The sequence below is a fragment of the Myiozetetes cayanensis genome, unplaced genomic scaffold (genome assembly GCF_022539395.1).
Source record: "Myiozetetes cayanensis isolate MyiCay16 unplaced genomic scaffold, myiCay2020 scf9, whole genome shotgun sequence".
Taxonomy (NCBI): Eukaryota; Metazoa; Chordata; class Aves; order Passeriformes; family Tyrannidae; genus Myiozetetes; species Myiozetetes cayanensis.
The window spans coordinates 22,276,261-22,294,858 of NW_026088185.1; the positions used below are offsets into that span (position 1 = coordinate 22,276,261).

General features: G+C 45.1%; 1 protein-coding gene across 2 annotated transcripts in view; it reads right to left on the reverse strand.

The window, feature by feature from the left end:
• LOC126652911 (unconventional myosin-X-like) overlaps nucleotides 1-18,598 on the reverse strand; it is a 91,118-nt gene that overhangs the window by 64,709 nt on the left and 7,811 nt on the right. The window contains exons 2-5 of one of the 2 annotated variants that reach the window (XM_050340136.1): nucleotides 12,233-12,331; nucleotides 6,561-6,719; nucleotides 2,532-2,719; nucleotides 2,159-2,293 (exon numbers count right to left, since the gene is read on the reverse strand). In XM_050340136.1, the coding sequence (XP_050196093.1) occupies nucleotides 2,159-2,293; nucleotides 2,532-2,719; nucleotides 6,561-6,719; nucleotides 12,233-12,331 (581 nt within the window). Of the gene's footprint in view, nucleotides 1-2,158; nucleotides 2,294-2,531; nucleotides 2,720-6,560; nucleotides 6,720-12,232; nucleotides 12,332-18,598 lie in introns of those variants that run through there. The other variant, XM_050340137.1, reaches the window with a different exon arrangement.

Here is an 18,598-nt window from a genome sequence, read left to right on the forward strand (position 1 = left end):
ATACACCAAGCCTGAATGTTACAACACAAGCAAGTGATAGAAAGCTGATGGAACACTTTGTTTGCAATGCTGTCTGAAACTGAGAAAGAATCCAGCATTGTTCCTTGGTATGTGCTGGGCTGCAAGCACGAAAATCCACCATAGGCCAACCCGAGGAGGGCCACTGGCAGAGGAAGTGAAGCTGAACCCCAAACACAAAGTAGGCTTCATAGGAGTGGCAGCAGCTTCCTGATCTGGGCCAGGCCTTCAGCTTCCTGTCTTCAGGAAAAAGGTGACAAATCAAATTCTCTCTCTCACCTAGCACTAGAGATGTATACAGAACAGGTCACAAGCTCTTACTTCACTCCAGCTCACAGCTATGGCATCTCACAGTCTCAGGAATCACCTATCCACCATCATAAGCTCTCTGGATCACTGTCAAGTTACCACTTAACTGCTAAGCATTCTTGAGCCTTCTAAGCTGCTTGCCTTAAAGCAGATTTTGCAGATCTTGAGTCATGACTGTACTGCACTTCAGAGCTCTTTACAATTTGCCCACATCCTTAGTAAAATCTGCACACCTGCAAAGTATAAATCATCCAACAACAGTCTCTCGAGCACCAGGTCCAAGGGCAATAGCCCTTCTGCTCAATGCTGCTCTGCTTATAAGGATCCTAAAACACACAATGCGCTCACAGCTGCCAAACTGCACACTGCAGGTCTGCTTAGGGTATTTTCATCACAGTTACCTGTAGCTTTTCTGCATCACTATCTTCCAGGAAACATTCCTTCTCTCTACACGCTGAGCCCTGAAATATGCCACTTGCATGTGAGTCACTTTCACACAGATAGTTCAAAGGATTCCAACTTATTCTTATTAGATCCTGTTGCAGATATCTGATTTACTCCTCTGGAGGTTTCTGCAACTATCACAGGCTCCAGCTAGGACCAGCCTGCAATCTCAACCTTGACAATACCCCCAGCAAGGTTCTCCAGTCACAGGTAAGACAGTCTTGTGCTGAGAAATTTTGTTTAATTTATTAAATAGAATTCAGGTATTAAAGAAAAGGAGGAAACAAACAATTAAACAGCCACTTAAGTAAACATTCTTTCTCCCTCTTCCCCAGGCTTACCTGAAGTCAAACACCTATTGACCTCCTTTTGTTAGTCTCAGCTTTCATTTTTACCTCAGTTTACACCCAGTCCCTCAAAACTCCTCCAAGGCAGCACAGGAATCTGGGGTCACACACACAGGACTGCTTCTTTCCGTCACTCCTTGCTTCCTCGTTTTCTCTGCTTCTTTTTGCCTCTTACTGCTTTTCCTCAGCTGCACTTTGCTTCTTCAGGTTTTTCTGAAACTTTTTTCCTTCATGTCCCTGTTCCAGTGTGGGTCACCTCTCCCTCAGGGCTGTCCCTGCCCTTGCATGGGCCATGGGCCCTCATGGGGGTCAGGACCTCTTTTGGCATGAAGGATTTCCCCCAAAGCATGTCTACATCCCCTCATGGTTGCTGACTTCTCTTCCAAACATGTTTGATCCAGCTGCCACACGCTTCCCTGCCTGCCTGATGCCTTGCCAAGGTTTAGGTGGGTGTTGGTTGTTCCCTGGTGCCAGCTCCAGTCGAGACCAGCTGCGACCACCTGAGGCCCCTTACAGCTTCCATGGATGTTCTCCATGATATCACTTGCCTGGACATCAGGAGAGCTGCAAGGAGGCCCATGGGACCCCTGAGGGCAAGACATTCCAGCAGCCTGAAACATACGGAGGTAGAGGAGAGCAGGGGCAAATGGAGACCAGAAGTCAGAGCATGACAGAGACTCACTGTGAGGACATCCACAACTGAGAGCTAGAGCATTAATTCTCTGGCTGCCATGCACACCCTATGTTGCTGTTGGAAAGAAGCCTAATCCATGCATGGACACCTGGGAGAGCAGCCAGGTGAGGCATCCCAGCGAGACCGCAACCTTTGCATTTCCCTGACGTGACACCATTCAGCTCTGTGATCCTTGCTGCTCAGGTCTGGCTCCATCCATGGCCCGGCTACCCAGAAGGCAGAGCCCCTCAAAGGCAGGCCCTCCGCAAAGGCAGGGCCCCCCCAAAGGCAGGGCCCCCCCAAAGGCAGGGCCCCCCCAAAGGTAGGCTGACTCAGCACGTTTGGTGCCCATGAGGGTGGACTGTACCTGCTTTCCAGGATGGCTTCTTCCACGCAAGTGCTCTTCTCACACACAGGGGCCCCAAGAGAGGTCTGGCTCATGGCTGACAAGAATTTCAGCAGCAACTTGGTGCTCTCAGTCTTTCCAGCTCCACTTTCTCCACTGTCAGGAAAAAACCATACATTTCATTCACAAATCCAGAAGAGAGCTGATGACCATCCCACCCACAGCACAGAAGAGACCTCTAGGGATAAACACATGGCATCTCTGCTGTGACAAGCAGGTATCAGGCAAAGGTAGGAAGGATGGTGTGGATATTTAGGCAGATGCCAATGAAAATGGAACAGCGGGAGCAAGGCGTGTGATGCAGCGAGGGAGTAGCCGGTTCTTCATTTCTAACCTTATCAGAACACACTGGCTGTCATGACGCTTCCACAAGCAGCAGTAGCACTCGTTAGCGGTGGCGAAGATATGAGGAGGCAGCTCACCCAGCCGGTGCTGTCTGTACAGATCTATGGCATCCACACTGTACAGACCAGGGATGGGTTTGTAGGGATTTACTGATGCCAAGATGGAACCAATGTTTGTCTAGGGGGAGAAAAAAAAAAACACAGCAAGGAAATAAAGCTCCTGGACAAAAAAAAAAATCATGACAAACCCAGACCCTGAAATAACTCATGGTGAAGGGAGAAAGCCTAAATAAGGATGTTGAGCTTTGGCAGAGAGCTCCCCAGTTTGGCAAAAAAATGTCAAACCCCAGGGAAAGGGCTGCACAATTGGGTATGGAAGAGGCACTCTAAATTTTGCTGCTTTACAATATAACATTCTTATCCTGTTATATTTGCTAAATTAAGCTTATACAATTTAAGAACATGAAGCCATCTTCATACCCAGCTACCCTGCTATGCTTGAAGCTGAACAGCACAGCCAGGACTGAAAGAATCTCAGGAGACACCTTCAATGCCCCTACACACACACTCTTAAGTGGAGGGGGCTTGGGAGAGTTCAAGAACCACCTCAACAAAGAGGTGCCACACACACACACACACACACACATACATGTGCAAAGAACCACTAAAACAAATAATTTTTCTTCTGCTGAAAAATGCTGTTTGGAGCAGCTTAAATCATTTTGTGAACCAAATCAAAATTGACAGGTGAAGATGAAGCTCTGGATTTCAAGTCAAAACATTTCTACATTTTCTAAACATTTTATTTTGAAAATATTTATTTTGAAAATCTCACAGTTCAAAAAAAGAGATAGTAAGGTTTAAAATAAAATACCCAGAGCCCAATATTGAATTTCAAATGTATTATATTGTGAAGTCAGAAGGAAATTAATTTTGTTTTTTAGGGCATGACTTTTTCGGTTCAGCCAACCAGCTCAAATCCAGTTATTCTCAGAGCTGCAGAGCTCAGAGCAATGGTGCCACCTCTCTCCTAACAATGGCTCTGTAGTATGGTCAACATCCATCTTAAATCCTGCTGCTGGAGTGGTGGCCTCCCTCACAGGGACATCTTGGACTGCTCTACTCCAAGAATACCCATTCTTAGCAGAGGAGACGCTTAGATTGCTGCAGTAGGTGCCAAGCTTTGTGGTAAGGCATGACATCTAGTATTATTTCCAAATCATGAACTATGAGTCACCACATACATATAAAAGCATTTGAATGCATCCACTGGAGAAGCTGTAAATGAAACACTTGGTGACAAGAAAGATGCATCCTGCCAAATGAAATCTGGGGCCACAGCAATGCCATGCTCTGAAGCCAGAAGCCAAATGGATAAGATGTTGTAGTCACCAAAATATTTAAAACTCATTTATTAAAGCAGCAATCAGAGATCATCAGTGGGATAAAAAGTCTCCTAAGCCAAAATGCATTATCAGTATGAACAGGCTATGATGGAACAAATCCTGAGGATCCTCTGACATGGACCTCTGTGGTCAGAAATATAATTCATTGGTGATAAAAGCAACAAGCAAGCAGATGATCTTTGGCCAGATGGGTAGAGGGAAAGAAGAAAGCATTGAGTGAGAAAACATGGACTGGGGACAAAGCATTTTACAAGCAGTTGAGGAACAGACATTGTCCAGAGACTACAAGACAGAGATGTTCATTCTAACTCTTCTCCCAGACCTTCAGACCATCTTCTCCTCTCAGATGTTTCATTTTGCATTTCCCATTGTAGTTTCAGCTCTCCCAAGGAAGAGAACTCCTTTCCAGAGAACTTCTGGAAAGTCCTTTCCAGAACTTCTTCCAGTACAGCCATCTCTTTCAAAGGTGTTTCTAGGAAACTGCTCCATCTCCAGTTGCAGTCTCCTCATCCCTTATCGACAATTTCTATCCACAGTTTTTAACAGCAGTAGCATTTTGCATGGACTATGTACATATCAGCTACTCTATTAGCAGAGGAGTCTCCAAAGCAGGACAAGCTGCATGTGGCGTGTCTACTTCTCAAGACAATAAATCCTACTTGGCTCGTTAGGCATGGCATTGCTCAGGACAGCACAAAATGGGGCAGTACAGCCCCTGGCTTATTTATAAACCATTCACATTATGTTGGGTCTACTTTTGTTAAAGAATACAGGAACTGCAAGAATGAAGGGGGAAGATGCACACCTAGAAATTGCAGGCTGTTGCTGTGCTCACATAATTTCCTTGAACAGTTGAGTAAGAGCTTGAATAGTATTTATGTGGAAAACAAAAGGTACTGTTGAGCTGGTACTGCTGTAGTAAATCAACTACGGTTATCACACTAGTCTAGATATACTTCTACTTACATTCTCTATCAGAAAGAATCACCTTCAGGAATTCATGACAAGATGCTTCCAGGTATCCAGTTCAGAGCTGCACTTTTTCACAGCAGCTGTCCACTTCCCATTCTCAGTTGTCCATCCTCTCATTAATTATTTTTATTATTAGGTACTTATTTTTAATACTGGTTATCCGTATTCCAGGTTACCCATTCCTTCAGGTAAACTTTGTTTTCCAGAAAATTATATTTCTCACCAACTTCTGATCTCTCCAATTTTCTTCCAAGTATTTTTGTCCCTGACTGATAGGTGTAACTCCTCTCAGCACAGCTTCAGCTGCAACTTTAGGCTACTGTTTTCTATCTGTGGAGATCACTGAGGATGATATTAAATGAACTGCAGCCCTGCACCATGAATGGTATTCACAGAGCACTGCAAGTCATTAGGTGGCACTACAGCTGACATTCTCAATTTCTGCTTGAATGAAAACTATATGGAGCTGGGCTATGCCAAAAAATCAGAGTGACATTCATGTACTATGCAAAGGCAAAAAATGAGGTGTAAAGGTGTTAAACTTTAACACCTTTATGCACAGATGGAGAAGGCACAGAACTAATGCTGAATAAGAGAAGGAATGACACATCAGAGCTAGAGGAGAGGCTTAAGGAGATACAGCTGCTGTGACACTGTCTCAGTGCTGGTGTTGGTGGTGTTTCTGGTACAAGACGCAGATAGAAAAGGGAGAGAATCCTGCCTTGTGTATTAAGATGTGAGGAAGAGGAAACAGGAGGGATAAATCCAAATGGGCCAAGAGCTACAGAGACACATAGCATGTGTTAAACACAGGTGAAGAACAGCAAGGACATGGGACATCAAAATAGTGTGTACACGTGGGTACTGTCACAGGGTCACAAAGTTGTGTTGATACACAACAGGCAAGGGGGTCTACAGGAAAAAAAAAAAAAAAAAAGAGAGAGAATTTGTAGTCTCCTCTGCATCCAGTGCAGGAGATGGTTCAGAAACAGGGTCACTTTACTGATAATTTCCTGGAATACAGGTGCATATGGTCTGGTTGCCTTGATAACAGTTGCTATGCAACACAGAAAGAGATTTACATTTTTTCTGTCATAATCTGAAAAACTCTGTGTGCACATAGCATGGACAAGGAAGGTAAGAATAAAGCAAGGTAAGGCAGTCTTTGTAAAATATCCTTCTTGTCCTCTCCAAGTCTCACAGAGCAGTCTGCCATCCCAGCACTCCAGGGATGCCTCGTCCCAGGTGTGCTTTTCCTCACAAGTCCCTTTCCTGACACCAGTCTCCTTCCTGAGGGCCTGAGAGGGAAATCAGGAGATGCTTTGAGTATTTGTCTGTGCAAGGAGAGCAGAGCAATTAAAAAAAAGCACAACTGCATGTAAAAGCAGAAGAATTAGGCAACAGGTTTGCATTCATGTTTTGGAAGTTCTTCCATAGATGCAAAGAAGCCCCTGTGGTAAGGGTACTATCTCACAGGGATGATGGAGCTGGCAAGGCAGAAAACCCCCTCTAATTCCTATCCACATAAAACAATACTCAAAAAAACGAGGCTAACATCAGTATTTCACATGCAAACCAGCAGCCCTGAAGCTAAACAAAAACAAATTGGCCAGAAGGGATGTGGCCCAGCCTGGCACTTACATAGATGTTACCCTGTTGGTAGCGCTGGTGCAGGTTAAGCAGGATGGCAGCTTCATGCAGATCTCCCAGCATGGACATGTCTTCTACCCCATCAACGCTGGTCTGGTGCATTGGCAAGACCTTTTCCCTGGAGAGGGAGGCCTTGGGGTACTGGAACACCTGGAAGAATGGGGAAAAGGACAAATAAGGTCATGATATCTGGGCACATGGTCTGATCTCCTACCAGAAACATGCACCTTTATACTTTGGCACTGGAAAATGAAATGAGTAAGGCCCAGACCTGCTCCCTATTTATAGGGATCCTTCCTTTTTTTGGCATCTTTCCGTTCCTGTCCCTACCTATTTGAGCTCTTTAGCCAGAAACCATACATCATACTTCCTTCTTTTGCCACAGAGTCAATCACTATGGATGAGGATAAATCAGTGCAAGGTTACTTGACTTCCACTGAAATCTCCTTAACAGGAACAGGACACCATCCTCCAGAAGCACTAGGCTGGACAGGTATTACACATCCCACTCATGACTGTGAATATTGATGGCAGCTGCTCCCATGAGACCAGGAACAGTCTTTCACAAAAAACACAGGTGGGATCATGTCTCTGACTGTGGGGAAGTAGAGGCAAAGCTTATTTACATTCCAGGTTTGGCCCTGCATTCTCTGTAGAAGCAGCCAGAGAGCATGTGGGAGAGGTTATCATGCCAAGAGCAAAGGAAAGCAAAGGAGATGAGAAGTCAAATAAAGTAGTGACATCCTCTGTGTGTGCTGGCATGTACGTATATGATACAGTTTTCAAAATATTTGTACAGTGACACCTATTAAATTCTATCACTGCTCTGGGAAGTACCCATTTTTCTCTCTGTGGAGTTGCACTCTTCTTGCCTCAATTGCTGCACCCTTCTTCCTGTTAGAGTTTCCTCCTCCTCCTCCTCAACAACCCACTCTTCATTTATCAGGTCATCTTCTTCATCCCCTTTCAACACAGTTTATATTATGTGACTGTTCCCCTCTCACATCCCAGCCCTCCTTTCCTCCTCCTCAAGCACGATGCTGGCATTTCACAAAAGTTATTTCAGTTGCTTCCTACTCTTGGATTCAACCATGTGCCATCTCCCACCCAGCATCCAAAGCTGTTCTAGATGGTAAGACCCAAGGCAGACAGATGGGAGACTTCATACAGGCAGCCTAGAGAAGGAAACTGGTCCACAGTAACCCTTCCAAAGAAACTTGGGCTCTTCCTTCCCCTCTGGTCTCTACCTCATTTCTATCCCTGCTTGTCAGCCCTCCTGGGTGGCTAGCAAGAAACTGACAGGCTCCACAGAGAATGAACCAAGATCTGTAGCGTTGATCTAACTGGTTTCTCCTGCCTGCTTTTCTGGTGCGCTCAGGCTGCTGTAACTGCTAAGGAGAGGCCATCCCTGCAGCTGCAGGCAGCAGACAGAATGAGGTCACCCTGCCCCCTCCAGCAAGCCGCCCTTGCGAGTCCCTTGCAGGGTGCTCACGCTGCAGCGCGCTGCAGGTGCCCAGCAAACACCCCTCCTGGGCTATGAGCCAGCGCAGGGCAAGAATAATCCAGCACAGCATCCCTTTATGAGATTTCCATGATGCCTGCACAACCAAAACAGCAGCTCTGTTCCTGGAGGGAGCTGGGGAGAAGAAGCAGGCTCACTCCCCCAGGGGTGTTCATCTCATGTCTGCCCAGTCGCACCTAATGTGGCAAGGGCTTGGTATCTTCCACTGGCAGACTGCCCCACAGCCTAATTTTTTTCACCAGCCAGGAGGCTTTCAAAAATACATAATTCATGTTCATGAACAGTGTAGAACAAAGCCCAGTCCAGAAGACAGGCTCTGTCCCCAGGCCTCTCTGGTCATTGCCACACCAGTTCTGCACCTGGGTATCAGAGGGATATGGCTGCCAGAAGCAGGACACTCTGCTAGCATGGCCTGAAAAAAAACCACTTTTCTGTTTTGTTTTGTTTTCACAGCAGAGACCTCAGGCACTTTCACAAGAAAACCGAAGGAGCAGGAAGGGATAATGGGACAACTAAATTCAGGAGAGAGTACAAGCTGCAGATGCGTAACATGAACTGGAGTCTGTCAGGAACAAAATCACTTCCAAACCATGAGGCAGCAAACGACCCTGGCTCTCTCTTCTCTGATGACTTGGACTAATTTTGGAAGGGGACAAGTCAAAAATGGTATGACATGATCTTTCCTTACATCTGCCTGGTACTTACTCATTTACCACTGCTTTGTCAGCCTTGTGGCCCTTTGGGCCAGAAGAGAAACATTAAGAAAACATTTAGAGAAAAAGCTGAGTGGAAAAGTGTCCTAAAAGATATTAGACAGCTAGCAGCATCTATGCCAAGAGGCTGCTGTGCACAAAAAGTGATGGGTCAGAGCTTGTTTCCTTGCTCCTGTGGACAGCGTGGCAGAAAATGGAACCTTGAAGAGCAACAGGAGTCCTAAATACACAAGCAAATGATTAGTAGGGGTTAGCTAGTCACCTGTTAAACCTGTCTTGAACCACTTGGTTAGTGTTATTCAGTCACCCCTCTCTAGAAAAAGTCTGGTCCAATATCCATAAAGAGTTAAGCTTTGTGCTTAACTGCTCCAGCAGGACTGCAGCAAAGGTGTATCAGGAGCATTGATTCCGGTACCCTCTGGATAGAAGCACTGCAGAGGTGAAATATACTCCCTGGAGGAGCAATCTGATGCCATGCTGACATCCTAGCTGAGGCCAAGATGTCACCTGTTTGTCCCTGAGGCTGCAGAGGTTCACATAATGCCCTTGCACATCACTGCACTTCTAGCAGCTCACCCTTCCTCAGGCAGAGGCTGGGGCCTCCAGCCCCACTGAGGTTTGGGAGGTGATGTCTCCGTGCCTCTGCAAGGCACTTGTGACATGCAGGAGAGTTTTCAGATCTTCCCTGCACCAGGGGAAAGCTGACAATTAATTTGCTCTCTGCCCTCCAGAGTAGAGAGTAGTTTCTGGTCTCTGTAACACCAACAGGCTGCAGGGATCATCCACCGTCCTGGAGACAGACACATGGTGTCATGGTTTTTTGTTCCCAAGACTGTGTCAAAGTGGCTTTCTTCAAGGAGTTCAGAGATTTGAGATACAAACAGGATGATGCTCCACCCTTAGAGCTCCAATAAGGAAGCTTTTGTTACCCTACAGCTCACTCTGGACCCTTCTAGCAATGTGCCAGGAGAGAAGTTTGGAAGATCCTCTCCACCATCCTGTTCCAGGCAAGGTATGCTAGGCTGTTATTCAGCACTACCGAGCTGAATACAATAGCTGATTTTTCCTGAAGCAAGTGAGAAGTCAGACAAACTGATCTCTCAGCAAAGTCGCCCCTGGAGTTTCGCTTTTCCAACAAGCTATATGTAAAACACAAAGTTATAGCTGTCAAAAAGCAGACATTTCTTATTTGGGAAAGAAAACAATCAGCTTTCAGTCTAACAGGCACCTCACAACACAGACAAAGATTTCTACTCTCTCCCCAGCAAGAAACTGATTTTGCCTCAGGTTTAGCCCACAGTCAGAACAAAATGACCGTGACTCTCTCCAAGCCCCTGCAGTGGTCAAGAATAAAGCAAAACCTGGCCAGCAAACAAGCAAAGATGAGATTGCCAGCCCTGCTCACCAGGCTCAGCAAGGAAGAATGATTCCTTCTCAAACTCAATTCCATCCATCAGTGCCACCCTGAGCACATAAACAAAGCTCCCACCTGGCATCCAAATTACGTTTACCCATTAAGTATTTGGCTGCTTTGTCTGTATCATGGTTTCAAATCCTATGTTTCATAAGGATTGGCTCCTCCTTTCCTCCCAGGAAGACACATTTCTGAAGGATTTATTGCTCAAGGTGTTTTTAAGGAAGTGAAAACAAATTACAAAAGCTTTGAAGGACTGGACTTCTTACCTAAGAGCTGCAGGTATGCTGGACCACAGCAAACATGAGGACAACTAGATTTAGGTGTCCTAAAAATCAGAGGGATCAACCAGCCCATTTAACCCAAAGTGAAGAAGCTTTTATCTGAGTTTTCACCTGAGGTAGAACTTCCAGTCCCTCCTACAGGTATGAAACAATGGAAGTGGCAGGCAAGAGAAGCACACAGGACAACTATTGTGGGGGGCACTGAACAAAGAAAGCCCTTTAATGATCACCATGTGCTTTTGCTGCATAAGCCATGAAGCACATGCTCCTTCAGCATAGTGGTTTCTTGTTTCATGAGAGGAAAAAAAAAACCCAAATCCAGCTTTTTTTACACCTGTGAGTCACCCAGCATCATCCTGTGTCTATCTTCTGCCTGTCTATATACAGGACACAGGTTGGCAGTGGGTGCACCCCCCTAGATGGCTCTAAGGTGGGATTTCTGGTGTCCTTTCAGAGGTGTCAGGTGGGTTTGGAGGATTTTACAAGGCCACAGCAGCATATCAGAAGAGACAGGACTGGGAGAGTAACAGAAATGCTCATTGTTTGTTGTCCCTCCAGAGGCTGCTGCAGTACCTGTGATCCCTTAAAATGTGTTAGTGACTATCTAGCACTTCCAAAACAAGGATCCCCAAGGAGGAATTTGAGAGATTACAGTAACCAGATGAAAAAATTGTGTTTGCTAGGTGAGTTTCCATCTCTGAGAAACAAAACAGTCTCTTTAAAAAAGAACGACTTGAAATCCAGCCCTTTCAAAGCAAGACTGAAAAATATGACAGTCCTACCACTGATTCCCCACTAACTGGAGTCCTAAATCCCTTTCCCCCTGCACCCTCCTTTGTTTGCCAGGTAAGAGGCTGAAGAAAACCTGTGCATTTTTCTGTAACAAAGCAGCCACCTGCAGAGCCCCATTCAAGAGCACAGCTGAGCAAATCCAATTACTCACTGCTGGAGGGCACAGTCCTGCCAGTTTCCCCATCCTCCTCCGAGACCAGGCAGCACCAGTCTGACTCACCAAGAACCTCCCTGAAGGCAATGGATAGTTTTCCCAGGGTTAGCCAGTCGAGCTGACTCACTGAGGACTTGGACTTTCCCCAGAGATCCCTTCCTACCAATATTATTCCAGGAGCACTACAGCAGATGCACCAGGGAACCATGAGGAGCACAGGGCTGGAAATCAGGCTGGAAAGAGGCTTGTTCCTATCACTGTCAGAGAGCTCTGCTCTCAGAGCTTGGCTGCCTTGCTGAACTGTCCTGTGCACCTCTGCTGCATTTACACCACTGACTGACACGGGGAGCCCACTGCCACGTGCCCCTGACCCAAAGGGCTGATGGCAAAAGCTGCTGAAGCAACCGGTGGTGAACACAACAGCTCTTACAGTGGCACAGCTTGCAACAAGTACATCCTGACAGGAAGGACTGCTTAGTTAGTGGAGCTGCCTCCTTCCCAGGAGCATTTAGCCAATATAATGGTTTTGCTAGGCCGTGAATGCAACTCCTTCAAAGACGGCACAAGGAAAACCAAGAAAAGCAAGGTGGGCAGACAAATGAAGAACAATTTTCTCTTTTAAACCTTTGTTAGACTTTTGGCATAGTTTGTAACAGAGCCTGGTCACATTTCAGACAGAATCACAACATTTCAATTGATACATTTCAACATGATGGTCACGCAAAACCAAAAAGTCCATCTTGCAACTTGGCATAGGCTACAGCCTTGTGCAAACTTCACTTACCGTGCCATAATCTGAGGTGAAAAGCACATTTCCATCGGCACACGAGCCAACAGTGCATGGCTGCAGCTGGTCCTGCTCCCGCAGCCATACCCTGGCACCCTGCAAAAACCAGAAGACCTCCCATTACAAAGAGCTGGAGCCTGTGAGATCTGCACATGGGGTTCAAACACCCAGGGAAAGCTGGCAGAAACTGCATTATTCAGAGGCTGCTTCCAAGCTACAGATGCTTAAAATTTTTAAGTAAGTGGTACTTACCTTTTCAGAGAAACCAGTTTTGATTTTTTTAACGTAACATGAGCAGAAGAAAAGGTAGTTTTACTCAGCTTCAGGTGGAAACCAAAGTAAAGGAACACCAATTTTTATGTAGAGTGTCTTGGAAAGACACAGACACACAGAATAGTGGGTTTGACTGTCTAAATATTTTCAAACTTGGAATATCCGGTCATTAAAAGTCACGCTACAGCAATAATAATAGAAAATATAAATAAAGCATGTTTACAATTTCATACACCCACGCATCATTGTAAGTCAAAATGCTTTCAGAAATCATCAGGGCACAGCTAAGTAGATATGTTTACAAACTCTTGCAAAAGTTTCCTTTGGTAAATGAAGTAACGTGAGTGTTTCTCTGATGTATATATGATGGCCCTGATGTCTGATGTATATATACACTGATGTTTATATGGTTTCACATACACTACAACATCCTAAACTGCTCAGTATCTCTCAACACAAGTCTAAGCAAAAGGCAGATTTCTGGTAACATATATGAAGGGATATGCAGGACAGGTAAATCTCATAGCTTGCCTACCAAAATAGTAGGGAAAATAAGTTTGCTGGATTGGCCTCTTCTGCCCTGTCTGCCTGTGCGACTTGGTACAAGGGAAAGAGCAGGAGAATGAACACAAATCAGGGTGAGCATGACCTGCAATTATGCAGAATTAGGCAAAACATCACATCACATTTCAGTTACAGCAAACTAATCAGTTCCATGTCTTCCCATAGAAATCACATAAACGCTGCTTAGACAAGTATTGCGAAAAATCCAAAGTGCTCAACTGTTGAGTTATATTAAGGCCATCCTGCCTTTCATCGATTCACAGACCTACTTTTTCCTAATTTTTTTTCTGCCCCTAAGTTATTGATTATAAAAGCCCTTCCTACCCTCTTAATCCCATCAGCACCATTAGCTCTTGCTTGTAGGCTTATCATGTTTGAAGAGATGGAATAGTATTTCTATATTACATTATACAGAATGTGGAATGCTAATTCTATTTTTAATGATTTGTTTTTAGTTTAGGTGAGGTTTTTTAAACTACTTTAGCCACTTTAAACACTTTAGTACCCTGGATTTTCCTTATTGTAGAAGATACATCTATTGGCCAACCTCCAGTCCTTCCAATACAGGAACTGGGTTTAATGACATTAAAAAAGGCATACATAATTCTAGCTTTACTGTTGTGTTCTGGTCTAGAGTTTCCATATCAAGCAGATTAATTTCCCCTCACCAAGTGAATGAAAAGCACCAGTGCATCTGATCAGCACCTAAACCCACAGGTCATGTGCAAAGATCACCCCCACCATTGCCAGCGACCAATAGCAACAAAAAAAATGTAATTTTATGTTACAGATTCAAGTTTCAAGATCCCAGAGAGCTGGTATAAACCATGCATTGAATGCAGAATTTGAGGAACTATATAGAGGCCTTTGTGACATCCTCTTACGTTTTCTGAAACTCTTGATGCTTGAGACAAAATGTCCTGAGGCATCTGGGCAAGACATTGCTGTTGAGAAATCATCCATTTCCCAAATCACATTCTGACTATTCTGCATAAACATATGAACAGCAATATGTGTTAAAAGATGATATTTTTTCTATTTTCACCAAAGAGTCCTACTAGCACCACAGTACAGAGCAAAGAGTCAGAGAAGAGCAAGGCTGTGTCTAGAGTTCCCAACCAGGAAAGTGGGATGAAAGAAAACCTTTTCTAAGACACTTAGTGTAAACATCCCCAACAGTGCATTTCAATGCCTTCAGACATCAGTAACTCAGGATTGCATAGATGAGAGCATGAAGCAAGTGCAATTTAATAAGGAGGCAAGCCTGTACCCTCCCATGCATGCTGCACCCCGATGCCATGGCATGCACACCCCACCTCCCCATTAGGAATGCGTCATGATGACAGCACCTTATATGGTCTGTCCCTGAAGGCAAGAGGGTCCAGGTTACACAGACGTTATGCTCCCTGAGCTCGGAAATAAATTTGGAGCTAGACGCAGTTGCTAATCTGACCCACAACTGACACTCCATGGGTATGGACACTGTTATTTTAGATACCATTTAGAGGGGAAAAGAGGGGAGATAGACAATGGGATCACTCCGGTGTCTTCAACACATAGAAATTATCTGAAAGTCCAGTCCTTTCCCAGCAGAAGCCCATGTGCAAAAGCACTGACAAATACTCCTAAAAGGAGATGTAGTTCTTTTATACAATACTGCACAAACTTATGGCAGATCCTTTTGTGTGCTGCTAAGGACTAGAAGGCAACATGCTGAAGTACCAGGCACTGTGGCATTTCAGCTGCCCAGAACTACTTACTTCAGTGTACTTTGATGTTGTAGCTGTTTTTACAATAGCAATTGCCTCTGCCTAGCAGAATAAATTCACCCAGTTATGTTGTTTCCAAAAGGAACATCATGCTGATACAGCCAGAAAAGGAACCACAAAGCAAATAATTATTTTAACTTCTGCCCAGCATAGCTCCCATTTCCTGGAAGGCCAAATTTGTTTTAGTGCATCTCCTTCCACCAGCCCTTTTTTCTAAACATGAAATTCCCCAAGGAGCCCTGACTAAACACAGAAACAGATGGCGACACCAAAGAGACTGCCCTCTCTTCACTCCCCTCTCCCCCAATACCACACATCTCATTGATCAGTTGAAAGGATTAAATTGAGCAGAAAACTTCCATGAACTGCCAGTCAGCAAGGCTGAACTTCCATGGGAGAAGCAAGGGCACTAGCACAGAGCAGTGCCCAGCACTGCAGAGCAGCGACCTGCCAGCTCTGGAGGGTCCCAGCAGGCAACACAGAGGATGCTAACACCCTGCTCTTCTAGTACAAGAGTAAAAACCCTTCAGCTTTCAATCTGGGATATAAAAGGTCTCACCCTCATCCAGAGGCAAAGCGGTTTAACAAAGTGAAACAAGCAATCACTGATTTGAAAAGAACACCTTAATAGACAGTGTAGGAACATCAACCAGTGAGGAGTTTGTGTAACCACTTTCAATAAAATACAGCTGGCCGAATAGTGATCATACAGTCAACTCAAGCCCCTTATATAATGAGAATGGCTCATCCCCTCCCAATTCTTCTTCTACCAGGAGTTTATTAGGGGTCTCGCTTTGATTTTACAGGCAACAACAACAGCAGGAACTGAAAGAAAGAATAAAGTAGTAATGTACCAGAGTTCCTATATCAAGGGGAGGTCACTCGGATGTTAAACAAACTCTGAGACCAGCATCCTCATTCCTATCTTCAGTGACAATCTGTCCATGAACTGGCCTTGCCACAAAGTGCATAGCAAAGCACAATCTTGAAAACTGATCCCACACCATGGGGTTATAATTCAGAAAATAAAGTTGCTCGCATATAAGGAGCAGTGTTTCATCAGTACTGGCTCCCTGTCACACCATGATGCCTTCCACTATGGACAGTAAACTCTAAGATGTCTTTTTTCTCTGTTTGCATAATATGATCCTAGAGTCAGAAATAAGTAACATTTCCTGTTATTCATGATATCAAGAAATCGCTGGAAGCCACAGATTTATTTGGCCTTCTATGCTGTTTTTTACAAGTCTGAAACCAGAAGTTCTGTCTTACATTCACATGCCTGTATCTGCATCTCAGCAGATGCAGTATGCTGTGTTGGCAGGGAAAGAATAAGGGAGATCTTGCATGATGTACCCAGGGAATGGGCATAGAGGCAGATGGTAGTGCACAACCCTTACTGCAGCAGACATTACAGTAGAGTGTGTAGACACCAGCTACATCTTCCTCATCAGTTATTCAGCTACTGAAGGCAGCAAGGTAAGCTCCAGAGAACAAGACACAGAACTCTGTACCTGCAGGTGCCTTGGCCTCTCTAGAGCCTCCCAACCCAGCAGGAGGCACATTCAGAGATTGACATGAGAAAGCCCCTACTCCACAACTGTACCACTCTCCAAAAACAAGTTATCATAGTCTGTTCTTATTTGTATATTCTGGACTACCCTTGAATCTCCATGTTCTCCCAGGACATTCTCTCTCTTCTGGAATTGGCTTCTTCCCATGCACAAGAAGGAATGAGCTGCCCCAGCTGAATTTGATGAGAAAGCAGTGCTGCCTCCCTCCAAGTGCACTCAGACATCCCATTCCTCCTTGTGCACAAATCTACACAACTCTCAGGAGTAACATGCTCAGCAGGGGCTACAACCAGAATGGCTGCATCAATTTTCCAGGGGTTGTTCAAGAGAGGAAAAGCACTTTTGGTAGGAGGACACCTTTCAGTGTATGAAACAAGCATACAGTTGTCTGCTATTTCCATTACAGGATATTTTTAATGTTTTCTTTGTGCACGAACATGGCTGTCTCAGCCTCCAGATCTACCTACAAACACAATACTATGAGAGGCTCTTGCAGTGCCTAGATTTAGGTAACTATCCCCAATCAGCCATTCTGCAAGGGGCAGAGGTGTCTCAAAAATGTACATCCCTGCACTGAGAGTCTGAGACAAAAATCTACATAGGTGGTACAAGTTTTCAACTGTAAGTACTATATACATAACATACCTTTGTCCTCTAGCACACTGAGGCTGTTCAGTGGGTACTGGGCATCCAAGCCTTGTGTTTTTCCTGGCGATGGATCCATATGCTCCTAGGCCTTGGAAAAGACTCTCCTTGCAGCACTGCACTATGCCAGCTCTCTTTCCTCAGTGGGCTTTGCGGTTGTAAACCACGAGGCAGAGACTGGGCTAGAAAGGCCTTTGCAATCCAGACAAAGCCGGAATCAGGTTTCAATAAATGCACTTTTCAACAGATTGATCTGGACGATCATGAATAAGTGATAGGACAGATATAAAGAGCCTTAGCTAATGGATATAATATTGATGGGGAGGGGGAGTCCCTAACACCCTAGATCCATATGGTAAGGAATGCAACCTTGCTGTTTTTCTGATGTTAGACTGAAATGAAGCCATACAGTCAGTTCCTGGTCTGATTTGATCAGTAAAACCTGGACCAGCTGCTGAAAGGGAGGGGCAGCCCAGGAGGCCACAGGTAAGAGAGATAGAAGTAACAACAGCTCAGTTGGCAGAAGCCAATGTGGAGTAGCTGGGAAGAGGGACAAAACCTCAACAGCAGCAGGGATAACAGAAACAAAAGTCTGCTTCTTGTAAGGCACAAGGATGACACACTGTAGAGCAAAAAGGGACTGGACTACACCTGTCCAGTCCCATGGTTCCCACACATCAGCCCACTGAGCCTAGGCAGCCTCTGCAAGCCAGCACAACTTGTAGAGCTGAGCACAAACTTCAGCCATAGGTCCTGCTGCTCCAGAGCTGCAGCCTAGAGTGAGCCCATGACTCATTCTAGTTTTGCCAATTAGCAGCCCCATTCCTCACTAATTAAGGAGCAAAGCCGTCAGTCTGCCAGCAGCTTTGCAGAATAGCAATATCAGGAAAAGGTCTGTGCATTTTAAATCATCTAAGAGCAGTTTGTCACTTCTGGTCACTTATGTATATGCACTGCTTCCCACTCCCCTTTTGCCTCCCCCTCCCATCTGTTCTGTTCCTCTCTCCTCCCCCAGTTTGGCTGCTGCACAGCTTCTCACTCTCTAGCACATCTCCCAGCTTCAAATATCTCCCAGGAAATGCGTGGTCCTTGGAGGTAATTCTTGATCTTCTCAAAGAAGCAACTACCCAGCTATAGCAACCACACCAACTCCTCTCCATGGGAGTGGAGGGAGAGAATCCCCTACTGTTTCTACATACTCCAGGGCTGCCCTCTGCCATGAGCATAACGTGCACAGACAGGAGGCAGGTGTGACTTCACTGTATGCTCTCTCAAGGCTCAGTTTAAGATGAGCTGACCCTGCAATTCCACTGGGGCACTGGAGTCACTCCACTTCTCAGCTGAAGCAACAGTCCTACAGTGTTTTGCAACTGCCTGAGAACTTCTCACCAGCCTTGAAAATGCATACTAAATTTAGTTCATAAAACTTAACTAAATTTAGTTAAGTTCATGTTGCCTTCTCAATAAGCTCTTCCCCACCTAAAACTTAAATTAAAACAGTGTTGTTCCCTAGGCATGTTACTCACATGGATATCTAC